The following is a 14,664-nucleotide window of genomic DNA, read 5'->3' on the forward strand; positions in this document are numbered from 1 at the left end:
GGATTTTTTTTTTTTGGAACTAGGAATCATTATGACATCATAGCATTCCTGACAGCGCAGTGTTCTCTGGTCAAGAGTTGAGTTAAGTTGAGTTGAGCTGCAGCTGATCTTCTTTCACAGCGGTACTCGAGTTCCACAGACTCAGCTTGACCTGAGGATGTTCGTCTACATAAAACATGCCGGTGAGAGTAATGTGTGTGTTTAGTTGTTGTTTTGTAATGCCATAGTAGTAGTAGTTAGTGTATATGCTGCATGTGCAATGCCTGTAGTTGTTTAGAGTAAGTTGATAGCTACAGGCGTGAAGCAATGAAGCAGATTTGACATACAGTAGGAAGGGTATAGTAAGGCCATAGAAGTGGAAGTTAGTGTACACGCTGCTACACTGTGCATAGTAAGGCTGTAGTAGTGGTAGTTAGTTTACATGCTGCTACACAGTCTGTCTGTGTAATGCGTAGTGGTTTAGAGTAAGGTGAGTTATCACAGGGGCAAAACTATACAGATTTGGCATAAAACATGTTAGTCAGAGCAATGTAGGCCAGTGTTTGTGTAGTGTGTAGTTGTGTAGACTGTATGCTCCAGTCTGTGTGTGTAATGTGGTTTAGAGTAAGGTGATCACCACAGGGATGAAGCGATAAAGCTGAGGAAAGAGGATTTATTTATTTATTTAACTCAAGATTTGGTTTCAGATACAGTTGGATATGCCTTTACTTTATCAAATACTCTCTGTCTACATTTTAAAAAGGTGATGCATGGAAACGGCTTAAAATGTGAATGCAATAAACGACATAGGTCTCTTTTTATTGTGTGTTAACTGATCAGTATTTAGCTTGTGTTTTTATGTTTTTTACTAATCAATGTTTCCCTTATATTTTAGGTTTTATGTTAAAAAAAGAGTCACCTGTGAATATGTATGTATCTGTATCGTGTAAAGTATTTGTGTTTTGTGTTCACAGATAGCGAGCCATTCATGGCCAACACCAACTGTCCAGTCAACCTGCTGCTGCAGTACATCAGGACCAAGATGAATCTTCCAGACTCAGGTAAGAAACCATACTGTGACCATACACATCTCTCTGATAAGAAACCATACTGTGACCATACACATCTCTCTGATAAGAAACCATACTGTGACCATACACATCTCTCTGATAAGAAACCATACAGTGACCATACACATCTCTCTGATAAGAAACCATACTGTAACCATGACCATACACATCTCTCTGATAAGAAACCATACTGTAACCATGACCATACACATCTCTCTGGTCGCCGCCTGCCAGCCAGTGCCACCCTTAATGTTTTCAGGTCGACAATAATGGTGCCCGTTCCCGCACCAGTTACATTGGGAACTAAAGTGCTTACCAGCGAACCACCCGCGTTCATATTGGGCTCTGAACCAGTGTTAATTTTGTCAGCTGTTTTTGATTTAGTCGTAGTCTTAGTCACAATGACGAAAATCAATATTAGTCTTAGTCATATTTTAGTCATTGCCTTCCCAATTTAGTCTTACTCTTTGTCTAAATGACGGAAATCAATTTTAGTCTTAGTCAATTTTTTGTCATTTTAGTCATTTTAGTCAACAATGTACATAATAGAACTTATCCACACACTGCTTCTCTTTTTAACATATATCATTTGACTGTACAGAATAAACCTTCTCCGCACACTGCTTCTCTTTTTAACATATATCACACTGTGCAGAATGAAACTTATTCACCCACTGGTTCTCTTTTTCTCTATTTTATTTAACACCAGTGTTAATTTAGTCAGCTTTTTAAAATTTTGTCTTAGTCTTAGTCACAATGACGAAAATCAGTTTTAGTCTTAGTCATATTTTAGTCATTGCCTTCCCAATTTAGTCTTAGTCTTAGTCTAAATGACGAAAATCAAAAAAGGGCTTTGACGAAATATTTTAGTCATAGTCATGGTTGACGAAATTAACACTGCTCTGAACTTTCCCGTATGTGACCATTGGTTACCCGGATGAACTGCTGACATTCACATTGTAAGTCATGGTTCGCAGAGAAAACTAAGTATTTTTCAGTTCGCACTACGAACCAACTTTCCAGTTCCCAAACGCTCAGACTTGCGGTGTGAACACGCCAGCCGGTTCAAGATTAGGTGCCAGAACTGGCACCGGCAGGATTCTCTGTCTGCCCGAACGTGCCTGCTGTGATGATGCACAGGTCTGGACTTGTAATCTGTCATACAGGCCATTTACCGGTGGGCCAATAGTCTTCAAGGGTCGATGCGGTTTCAGTTTTTTGTATTGTTTTAGAGAAGGGGGCCCAAAAAAATCCTGGGCCTTTTTTTGGGGTCCCAGCCCACCCTTGATGCTGTACAAAAGTCTGTTTCCAAATCAATCTAGCAAAGCATTTTTTTTCTTCCTTTTTTCCAGCATTATATGGAATCAGGGAGACAGTCGTTTAAGTTTAATACAAAAATAATACAGTTTGAAAGAGATGCCCATGCAAAGTGTGTTTAGGCACAGGCCTAGTCTTGGATTACATACAGTAAGCCAGTGATGAAAACACAATCCCGCAGGGTTTTGAAAGATTTGGCCGAGGGATAGTTGTCGTGGTGCTAAATATTTCACCTGCTTTCGGCCTGTGCCTGTGGTGTCTGCTTACGGTGTACACCGCTGGCATTCGGCCCCATGATACACACACACACACTCACACGAACATCAGTGCACTTCCTTTGCTAATGATTTCCTCATTAGTAGCATCGTTTAGCCTGGGCTGATGCCGCCTTGTGTCATGGTAGTCCGTGGTGGGAGCTGGTTGCCTCACTCACTGGTGTCAGTTTGCCACTGGGCATCTGATCTAGTTTATGGCAGGAGCTAGTGTATGCTTTTTAACTGGGACTTGTTTTAAAGTGGTGGTCCATTTTTTTCTTTATTCTTTATTTCTAAACAATGTTACTGCTGCTACACTTTACTCATTTATCTGCAGTAAAAGTTGAGAAAACCTCATTTAGGGAGCCCAAAAGTGGGAATAGAAATGCACCACTGCATCCCCCTTTCCGCAGCTATGGCTTGGAATCTATAAGTATACTTATAGCTCAGGTTAAGATCATCAACTAAATGCAATGCAGTGTAATGTGTCTCATTACGGTCACACCACTGGCCTTGGGCCCCATGATACACGAAGGCCAGTGCACTTCCTCCTCTAATGATACCCTCATTACCAGCATCGTTTAGCCTGGACTGACTGATTTATGTCCTGTGTCATGGCAGTTGGTGTGGGATTAGCTCAGCTCACTCACCGGTGTCAGTTTGCCACTGGCCAATGGTTATCTTCTAGAGCTGTGACAATATTGGATCGAACGAGGCAGTATCGTGATACGCCCTTTCAAAGTTTTGTTATCCTTCAGTCCAGACACCTACCACACATGATACGATGTGATAGTGCTTCCAAGCTTTCAAATGAGATACATTTCAGAAACCATGGGGTATATCGAACCGTATAGGTCAAACACTGTGATACGAACCGAATCGTGACTTGATTGTATCGTTTACAGCCCTAGTAGCAGTTAACAGCAGGAGTTATTTTAGTCCACTTTTAGACCAGCACTGTGTTAGGGGATCTTGAAAAGCTCTGGATAAGAACATCAGCTAAATGCAATGCAGTGCAATGTGTCTGCTTACGGTCACACCGCAGGTATTCAGCCCCATGATACAGGAACACCAGTGCACTTCCTCCTCTAATGATACCCTCATTACCAACATCGTTTAACCTGGACTGACTGCTTAATGCCCTGTCTTATGGTAGTCAGCAGAGTAAAACTAAAAATGAAAATGAAAAAGAAGCATGTTTTTTTCCCAACACCGGTAAGTTATCTGAGTAACCAGCAGACCTGAGTGTGCTTGTCTTTTACAATCGGCTGACTTTGTGCTGTATGGATGAAGATTGTGGTGGGTGTTTGTTAGGTTTTTAGTGTTTTTCAGTAGCAACACAGTCTATCAACTGTACCTCATTAGGTACAATGGAGTAAATGGTGTAACAGCTATGCAATTTGTTGGTGTCAGCTTGTCACTGAGCATCTTGCACAAGCTCTGGTTACTTCATGACTGAATTGTCGCAGTGCACATTTTGTTGGTTTTGGGTGTTGGTCTTGGCATCAGAGGGTTCGGAGGTGTGAATCCCACACCATGCGCACAGAGAAGTGAATAACTACTGACTACTAGATGCAATGAACGCCTTCATTACTTGTGCTGGTCATTTAGTTTGCAGTCTGGACTCATTTGTGTACCGTCTCATGCCAGGAATTGAAGGAGTTGTTGTTGCTGGTGTCAGCTTGCTACTGGGATTGTTTTGGCATACGCTGGTTACTATTAGTATTGGGGAGCAGTACTGTAACAACGTGTGTGCGTTTGTGTGTGTGTTTATGCATGTGCGTTTGTGTGTGTGCGTGTGTGTGTGTGTGTGTGTGTGCGTGTGTGTGTGCGTGTGCGTGTGCGTGTGCGTGTGCGTGTGCGTGTGCGTGCGTGCGTGCGTGCGTGCGTGCGTGTGCGTGTGTGTGTGTGTGTGTGTGTGTGTGTGTGTGTGTGTGTGTGTGTGTGTGTGTGTGTGTGTGTGTTCGTGTGTGTGTGTGTGCGTGTTCATGTGTGTGTGTGTGTGTGTGTGCGTGTGTGTGCCTTTCAGACCTGATGGACCTGTGTGATGAGCGTGGGATCCTGAAGCTCCTCTTCCTGCAGCCACAGGACTGCGCCAGTCGCCACCTGGCCTCGCGCAGCACCTACACCGTCTGCTCCATCAACAGTGCGAGCACACACACACACACGCACAAGCGTCTCTCTCTCTCTCTCTCTCTCTCTCTCTCTCTCTCTCTCTCTCTCTCTCTCTCTCTCTCTCTCTCTCTCTCTCTCTCTCTCTGTCACTCACTCACACTCACACACACCTCTCTCTCTCTCTCTCTCTCTCTCTCTCTCTCTCTCTCTCTCTCTCTCTCTGTCACTCACTCACACACACACACACACCTCTCTCTCTCTCTCTCTCTCTCTCTCTCTCTCTCTCTCTCTCTCTCTCTCTTTCTCTCTGCCACTCACTCACTCACTCATACACACACACACACACACACACAGCCTACAGAATTTGTTTAATTAAGTAGTGCAGTAGAACAGAATTAGTTGCTGCGAGTGTCTTGTAAAAGTGCTCTCTCTCTCTCTCTCTCTCTCTCTCTCTCTCTCTCTCTCTCTCTCTCTCTCTCTCTCTCTCTCTCTCTCTCTCTCTCTCTCTCTCCAGGACATGTTGATGGATCATATGTCAGCATCGTACCTCATGTGGTGAGCCCAGACCCTGCTATTCTAGGTACCGAATGTTTTAGCACTACACCCACACCCCCACCCCCACCCTAACCCTAACCACACCAGACAAGTGTGCAATTAATGAGTTTTAGTTGGTATGTAGCAAATTATCACAAAATGAATCTCCTTAGCAGTCAAGTCAACCTGACCGACATGTCAAATAAATTGTGGGCTCGTTACAAGAAATGAATTTCAATGTCACGTTTGGCGCAGACACCTTGCTTAAAATATCACATGCTCAAGGACCTGAACCCTTCGCTCTACCCATTGGTCAAACTTGAGATTTTTCCATTTTTCATTTACCATATTGTTGTCCATTTTCCTTCGGGGTGTGTGAAGATTCTTGAAACCTGTGGAAGAAGGGCAAGGAGGAGGGGAGGTAGCCTAGCTGAGCTAGACGCCTGTCATCAGCAAAAGAATGGACGCATTCGTGATGGCGCATTGCTGCTTCTGCTGTGCAGCATGTATGCGCACTTTACCATTGCAGTGCATTCTGGTCGACCAGAATGCATTTAAATGGTAAAGTGTGCATGAGCGCTGCACAGCAAAAGCAGCAATGCGCGCCATCACAAACGTGGCCATTGTCACTGCCTCCCTCAGCTTGGTTTGATATGGGTCTGGCACGGCAAGGGGTGGGGTCTATTAGGGTGCGAAGGGTTGCCATCTCTGAAGAAGAAGAAGAAGAAGACCAGAGAGAGTAGAGAGAGAGGTTCCATTGGCCCATTGTTTCCGGGTTCTATTGTTGCAAGGGGGGGGGGGGAAATCCCCCTTTAGGCAGACCTAAGGACTGTTCTAGTCAATAGGAGCATTATGACACGCCCCTTTAGGCAGACTGGAACCTGGTCACGTTAGGTGCCCATAGAAACCTATTATGTTGGCATATCTCTATATACTTAAAGAATCGCTGAGAAGACCTGGACATTTCAATAGCATTCAATCATTTTGGTTGTAAGTAATGCCTCCCTTCTGTCAGTGTCTTTCAGTGTAACAACACTAATGTGTGTCCTGCTATATGTGTGTTCTGCAGAGGCTCTGCAGACCCAGACGGAGGCGCTGGAGAAGGCGCGCCTCAAGCACCTCAAGGCCCTGGAGGACCGCAAGATGACTGGGGAGAGCCCCTCTCAGGCCCAGGGCATACAGGTCAGTATTATACATGGGTTCGCCGTGTTTGTAAACACAATGTTGTGAGGAGGGTCAAACCACTGGCAGCCAACCACGTGAGCTAATTTTTTTGACCGACAGCGGTTTCCAACAATCAGAGGTTGAGCTGTGCGCAGCTAGTTTCGCACAGTCAGGAGAAAACTAAAATTTAGAACCCATGTATACAACTTTACACTACATTACAATACATTATTAGTGTTATCAATATTTAGATATAGGACAGTCCAACTCAAGCCCATGGTATACAGGTGAGCCTACATTACATTATACTGCATTCCTATTATACATGATTACTGTTACTGTATTACATATAAGATGGTGTGGCAGAAAGTCCACCTCAAGCCCAGGGTCTATAAGGGTATACAGATCAGCATACATTACATTATATTACTACTATATATTAGTTTATTAGTTATTCATATTTAGGTTTAGGAGAGAGTCAATTTCAAAATGACACTCACAAAAGATTATTTTTTACAGTGTGTCCTGGAGCAGTGTATGCTTAGGTGCCTTTCTTAAGGTGCAAGGAGGGAGCACAGAAATTCTTTCCAAGCGTTGTATTTGAACCCTCAACACTACTGCAAATGTGCCAAACAGTATTCTTTCCCAGAAAGTGTATTCACTATTAATATGTATCAAATGTATACTGTTTTCCAGATTTGTAGTCATTCACTTTTTAGTTGATTTTATAATATACAAAGTGTATATGTAGAAAAACTTATTTTACATATATGTCATACATCATTTTTATGAGGAAATCCGCATTGGTAGATTTTTAACACATCAGGGGGGGTATTTTGGGTGTTTCACATGGGCAAACCATTTACATACTGTACAAAAAATGAACAAATGTTACACTGTTCAGAAGTCAAACACGAAGTGCAAAAATGTCTCCAATGAAATAAAAATGAAATTGAAATAAATGTCTCAAATGAGAAGAGAATGGGTACTTTTGGAATGCAGTGGAATTATAGCCTTCACTGTCACCCACTTTATCTATTTTGTGTCTTTTCTTGCTTCATGATATGGACCACAGAAGAGCACTGTAGCCATGGTAATCCACCACTACACAACAACAGTCACACACTAGGCCTCTAATCGCAGTAGAAATACAAATATTAATATGTTTTTAAATATACATATTTTTTCAGGGACATTTTTTGCCTTTATTTTGATTGGAGGTGACAGGAAGTGAGTGGGAGAGAGAGATGGGGGAGGATTGGGAAATTACCTTAGGCCAGAGTTGAACCCGAGTCCCTCCCTGGCATAACAATGCAATGCCCTACCATTTGAGGTACGGCAGCGTCTAATCTTAATATCTTAAAGAGTTGAAATGGACTCCACTTCAGATGATATTTGGTCCGACGAAGGTCTCAAGTGAAGTAAAATATGTAATAGAAATAAATGTCTCAAATGAGAAGAGAAAGGTTAATTTGGAATGCAGTTGAATTATAGCCTTTACTGTCATCCACGTTATCTATTTTGTATCTTTTCTTGCTTCATGATATGGACCACAGAAGAGCACTGTAGCCATGGTAATCCACCACTACACAACAACAGTCACACACTAGGCCTCTATACACAGTAAAACATACTAATGTCAATATCTTAAAGAGTTGAAATGAACTCCATTTTAGATGACATTTGGTCCCTCTTAAAAAAAAACATTCTGAGTTACTTCTAGAGCTCTGCAGTTGAAATTACACTGACCACAAGCAGAATTTTACAGGGACTTTTGACTCCAGTGTTAATGTAATTTGACACTAAACAGTGTTATTTTATCACTCTATCTGGAGTTATACAATTTTACTGAACTATTGACACCCATTTTTCTTTTACTGTGTACCTGGTTCCTGATAATGGACCTCAGAAGAGCACGGTCACTGTACCCATGGTAACACACCCCTACACTATGCTGCCATACACAGGCAAAGTGCAGTAACTACGCCAACATTGAAACTGAGAAAAATGCCTTCGAAGTCTTTGTATTACGTTGCATTTTGTAATTATTACAAATTTGACATCTCTATAACGGGACACACAAGGTTTCGTCACAAAATGAAGGACGTGTAATGAAAACCATTTTCAGTTTTAACTCAATTTTGTAAAAATATGTAGCCTAGTTATTGCACTTTGCATTTGTATGGAAGTATGTTACACTATGCTTTCAGGTTTTTTATTCATGCAGTGCTTCATCTGACCCATGCTCTCTTCACCTTTGTGCCCCATCCTCTGTATTTACTTGGCATGAGTGAAGGTCCATGGAACAGTGATGTCAAACTCATTTCGGTGCAGGGGCCACTTACGGTCAATTTCATCTCATGTCGGCCAGACCAGTAACACAAGTGCTAAATATCTTTTTTTTTTTGCTTCATATCAGAATCACATTAGTAGTCAATCATATTTTGGTGGATTTCAGCAGGTGCACTGAGCACTGGCTGTAAATGGCGAGCAAAACAGGCAAATTCATTCTCAATTTGGCTTACTAAAAGTATTGAAATATCAAACACCTGCACCACTGTTGTAATGGCCTAGAGATTTACCTCTTTTTGACAATCCTAGTTTTTTCTCTCTAAAAGTCTAGGGCCGGGTTAAACTATCCAGCCCCCGGTCCTTATGTTTGACACCCCTGTTATACAACTTTTGTATACAACTTTGTATGCGCCTAAGATGTACATCCACCGTGTGAATAGATACTGTAGATAAATAAATAGACAGATGCATGAAGATGGATTAAAATGTAGGTAGTATACAGTGTGTAGGGTGTAAAACATCTCCAATGAAAAGAGAATGTGTTGTTTTGGAATACAGTTGATTTATAGCCTTTACTGTCCACTTTATTTCTTTACTTGCTTCATGATGTGGATTACAGAAGAACACTGTCACTTTATCCATGGTAATCCAACACTACACAATACAACAGTTACAAACAGTTAAAAATACCTTTGTGAATATATCTCCATTCAGAAATAGTGTTCATTTTGCTCTTTGGTCAATATAACATCTTCTGAGTTCATTCTAGAGCTGTAGAGTTGAGATTATACTGGCCACCTGCATCATTTTACACTGACACTGTGGCTGTAATTTCACCAGTGTTGTAAATACTCCCTGGATTTATATACATTTACATTAAAATCCATTTTTTTTAATTGTGTACTTGCTTCATGGTGTGGACCACAGAAGAGCACTGTATCCATGGTAATCCATCCACCCAACACACAACAACAGACACACACACACTACACGCCATGCTTTCAGTTTGTATTTCTTCTTCATACAGTGCTTGGTTTGAAATTTCACATGCTGGTATTTTCTAGCCTGATAAACCAGCCTAAATGTGAAATTGGATGTGTACATCCGAAGATTGTTGATGAGAATAACCTGTTGTCTTTCAAACCGTGCCTGTGCCTATAGGCCGGCGCTCTGATCAATCAGCGTTATCTTTCTCATTGATGTGCTTTCCCAACGTTGCGAGCTTCGTCATCACTCCCTCAAAACACCGCCGACTTTGATTCAAAACAAATCTCTGCGTTGTGATTGGTTTGCCAGATTCTTGGCAAGCCTGGCAGACCACTCCAACGATGCGAGGCCAGACCACTTGCAGCCAAAACAAATTGGCGTCTAGCGGGTGGCGCTGGTTTACTAGGCTAGGTATTTTCTGGCCTGAAAATGATTTTAAAAATATCAAAATGTCTGATCGCAGTTGCTAATGGGAAAGACATGGATGTATTCCTCCTGATTGCTAACTTCACTTGTGTGTGTGTGTGTGTGTGCATGTGTGCATGTGTGTGTGTGTGTGTGTGTGTGTGTGTGTGTGTGTGTGTTTGCACGCACATGCGTGTATGCGTGTGTGCACACCTGTGTGTGTTTGCGCACCTTTGTGNGCGTGTGTGTGTGTGTGTGTCTGTGTGCATGTGCGTACGTGTGTGTGTGTGTTTATGTGTGCATGCACGTGTGTGTGTGTGTGTGTGTGTGTGTGTGTGTGTGTGTGTGTGTGTGTGTGTGTGTGTGTGTGTGTGTGTGTGTGTGTGTGTGTGTGTGTGTGTGTGTGTGTGTGTGTGTGTGTGTGTGTGTGTGTGTGTTGTATGTATGGCAGGCGAAGGGGAAAGGCAAAAACGCAGACCCACTCGATGATGAACACCACAAGCGTGCAGGCCGAAGGAGGAACTAGATGAAGAGAGCGCACACACACACACACACACACACACACACACACACACACACACACACACACACACACACACACACACACACACACACACACACACACACACACACACACACACACACACACACACACACACACAGAGGCAGAGCTAAAAAAACACACAACTAACTATAAATACAAACATTAAATCATGTATATGAAATAGAGTAATTAATGTAAATAGTGTCTGGCTTGGTCATTGTTAGATGTAGGCTACCAGTAAAAGTATTGAAAGGAGCAAAAACCAGACATTAGGAAACAGTATCTGAGAGAGAAAAAAAAACATATAGCCTATCGAAATATTTAATATCTGTTGTGCATATTCAGTAATTTATTTATACTTACCGGTATATGAAAAGTAAGCAATGTAGACGTTGTTTGTCAAGGATGTGGTTCAATGTTTAGTTCATTACTTTGTTCCCTGCTTTACTTAGGTTTTCGGATTTGATCACGGTAAAAAAAGAAAGTCTCTCGCAGTACATCTATAATCAGTGCCGTGACATCAGATGTGTATATACAGTATATTCAGTGTAGTAGCATACATGTCCAAGGGTACTTGGTCCAATTCACCATGCATTACAGAAATGAAAGTTTCAACGGATACCAAATGTGCAAAATGTGCAGAGGCACCTGTGTGGGTGCAAATGTGTGGTGTCATGAGCATCGATATAAACCACAAAACTTTCCATGAGAGAGGTGTCAGGCCACACTGTTAGGTGGGAGGAGATATTTTGGTTCTTCAACCAACTGCCTATTCGTATGGGGGCGAAATGTCACCGGTACTGCATATGGACTGCTTGGGTGTTAAGTAACCTAGTTTGTTTATTTTGATGGGTTTTTTTTACATGTGTTTTTTTATTGTGAAATATTTTTGCATCCAGTGATTCTACACACATCCACATCCACCCTGTATTGCGGCATATAGGCTACTAAATAATCCAAATAAACCAAATAACTTTGTGACAATCAATCAAACAAGTGGAGGAATCCAACTAATTACACAAAAGGACAAAGACAACCTGGGATGGACAGTCAGACAGATAGACAGATAGACAGATACTTGTAGTGAAGTGGATGAGGGAATGTGTGCTGTATTCTTTAGTTATTAGCTATATCTAACATCCAAGTGGCCAAATGCTGGTGAAATTTCAGTTTGGCTGGTAGAATACCGATAGGCCACTTTGACCCATTAATGAGTGTGTTTGGCTAGTAAGATTAACATGTAAACCATTTTGGCTGGTGACGAAAAAAGTTAATTTAGAGCCCTGTAGGCCTACACTACAATATGTAGCCTAGCCTGTACCAGCAGAGAAGCACGTAGGGAATATTCGAGTTGTCAACTTTCTTTCAGATGTATCAATTAATGAGTAAAATCACAGAGACACCTGATACAAGTCTAAGCTGAGTTGAGCTTAAGGTGTGTGCGTGCGTGCGCGCGTGCACGCTCGCGTCTGTGTGTGTGTGCGCGCGTGTCTGTGTGACAGAGAGAGATATGAGATGAGTGTGTGATAGTGAATGTTTAAGTCTCATGTTCATTCTCAGTTTTTGGCATTTTTTACAGAATTAATTTTCAATGTTCAAGGTATAATTTTTGCACTGTCCTTTTCCATGTCCACCATCTTGACTGCTTATCAAGCCACCACATGGACAGGATACAGCCACAAGGTGGTGCTACTTTCCCACAATATGACTCTTTCTCGCACATCAGTGAAAGATAAAGTGGGATATAGTAAAGGAACCATCTTTTCATTTTCTCATAGGGGAGTGTCTGTCTAAACTATTTAAAAGACTGTCTTAAGTTCGAGGCAAAGTTGGTTTTGCATCTGGTGTCAACAGTTGTGGATCTGTAAACAAACAACAAGCTTTCGTATGTCTAATAATACCTGTCTTGCACTCCCACCCCATTCTCCATCCTGTGTCCCAAACATGGGCAAAATTTTCCATTCCAATTTCCAGCGCTTCCATTCTGTTCTTCAGATTGGAGTGTGCGCACAAGACGGTAAGAATACCTAGGCTACCACTAAAGCATAATTGAATTGAATTTAATTTAATTGATACACTAAGGTGTGAAAAGACAGACAGAGAGACAGACAGATCGATAGACAGACAGATAGATAGAAAAATGCCTATAGATACAATGTAGTTAAGTATAGGATCCTGAGCCATCCTCTCTTCAGTTGATTCTTCTGTCTCTGCTGGGCACAAGTGAAGGCCCATAGAGATGTGTGCTCCAGTAGACATGCACTCTATGTGTAAAGTGTGAATAGATATAGGGCCTATGTATACAGTAGATATAAAGAGATACTACATGACGATGGATGTTGTGAGCCAAGTCCCATAACTGACCTATCCTCCTGACTCCTCTGTACCTATGAGCATGAGTGGAGGCCTTATGCACTCCAGTATATGGCCTATGCATCCAAGGTGTGAATTATGGATTCATATAGATAGATAGATATAGGGCTTGACAGGACTTCTGGCATAGCGCGCATTTCCCGGTGAGCCCCACACCCTTTTTTCCATTTTTTAAAAAAACATTTATGCTAATTATAAGGAGCCCCTTTAAGCTAAAAGTGCCCAGGTCCTATTTTCCCCCTAGTCCAGCCCTGGATGGATGGATAGATAGATAGATAGATAGATAGATAGATAGATAGATAGATAGATAGATAGATAGATAGATAGATAGATCGATCCCAGTCTCATCCTTGTCTGACCCATCCTCTTCTCTGTCTCGGTCTCTGTCTATACATGGCATGAGTAAAGGCCTCTACAGTATACTGTATGTTATAGTATATGGTGTGTGTGACATACAAACAAGGTCTGAATAGATGGATACATGTCGATAGATTCATAAATAGATAAATAGATACATGAAGATGGATAGATTAAAATAGATCAAATGCTGCCAAATATTTGAGCCTCTCTCCTCGCACGTGTCCTCTGTGTCCACAGGGCATAAGTGTGAATGCCTATATGGTATAGTTGTATGCATCAGTATACCGTGTGTTATATATCCAAGGTGTGAATAGATAGATAGATAAATAGATATCTACATGGAGATGGATAGACATAAAAAGATCCGATGTCCCAAAGTATATGAGCCAAGTCCCATCCTCACCTTACCCGCCCTCTCCTTACTTGTCTCCTCTGCCTCTCTATAAGGGTCTCTCTCTAGGTCGTCCTCAGACGAGCCTTCCATCGTTGCTTAACAAATGTTGTATGTCCACATATGTTAGTGTGGGGCGTCCTCTTAACCAGCACCCACATGATGTTTCCCATAGCACCAGTTTGCTGGCTGGCAGTTCTGAGTGCCCCAGATTTGTAAAGAAAAATAGACTAAGTAGGCCTATGTAAAAAAAGTTTTTAAAAGGTATATCTATGGGGGGGGCGCTGTGGCGCAGCGCGCTAAGCCCCCCACATTTGGGCTTGCATGCCCACCCACGGGGACCCCGGTTCGAGTTCGGCTGGGGTCATTTCCCGATCCTCCCCTGTCTTTCGGTCCCATTCGCTTCCTGTCACCATCTTCAACTTTCCTGTCAAAATAAAGGCATAACAAAAACATATAAAAGTATATCTATAACCCATTACAAAGTTGTAGAAGGTGTCTGAAATGTCAAGTTTTCATTACTGAAACCAAATTCGCCTTTTTTTTCTCACATTTACAGTCAGTGTTTCTGATATACCCACTGTTATCCAACTCATGATGATTGACTTGCAATGTGAGTCCAATATGAAGTTGAACATTTGTGATATTTCACAACTACGTTAGTGGTCCAGCCCGCTTGAGATCAAATTGGCTGTATGTGGACCCTGAAACCAGTGGTGGACAAAGTAAAAGTAAAAGTACTTTCGTGGTGTAATTATGACAGTAGCACATTATATTACATAGCTGTTACACAGTTTACTCCATTTTACCTACCTATTGAGATAGACTTTGTTATTACTGAAAAACAATAAAAACCTAACAAGGACCCACCACAAACTC

General features: G+C 41.9%; 1 protein-coding gene across 1 annotated transcript; it reads left to right on the forward strand.

Moving 5' to 3' along the window:
- Window positions 1-58: 58 nt before the first annotated feature.
- Window positions 59-10,706, forward strand: c23hxorf65 (chromosome 23 CXorf65 homolog). The gene is made up of 6 exons (XM_063189767.1): window positions 59-182; window positions 954-1,040; window positions 4,650-4,766; window positions 5,250-5,315; window positions 6,339-6,451; window positions 10,569-10,706. Exons 1-6 carry the CDS (start codon window positions 158-160, stop codon window positions 10,641-10,643), a joined length of 483 nt encoding a protein of 160 aa, XP_063045837.1. The 5' UTR covers window positions 59-157; the 3' UTR covers window positions 10,644-10,706.
- The last annotated feature ends 3,958 nt before the right edge of the window (window positions 10,707-14,664 follow it).

Source organism: Engraulis encrasicolus, chromosome 23 (genome assembly GCF_034702125.1).
Source record: "Engraulis encrasicolus isolate BLACKSEA-1 chromosome 23, IST_EnEncr_1.0, whole genome shotgun sequence".
NCBI lineage: Eukaryota > Metazoa > Chordata > Actinopteri > Clupeiformes > Engraulidae > Engraulis > Engraulis encrasicolus.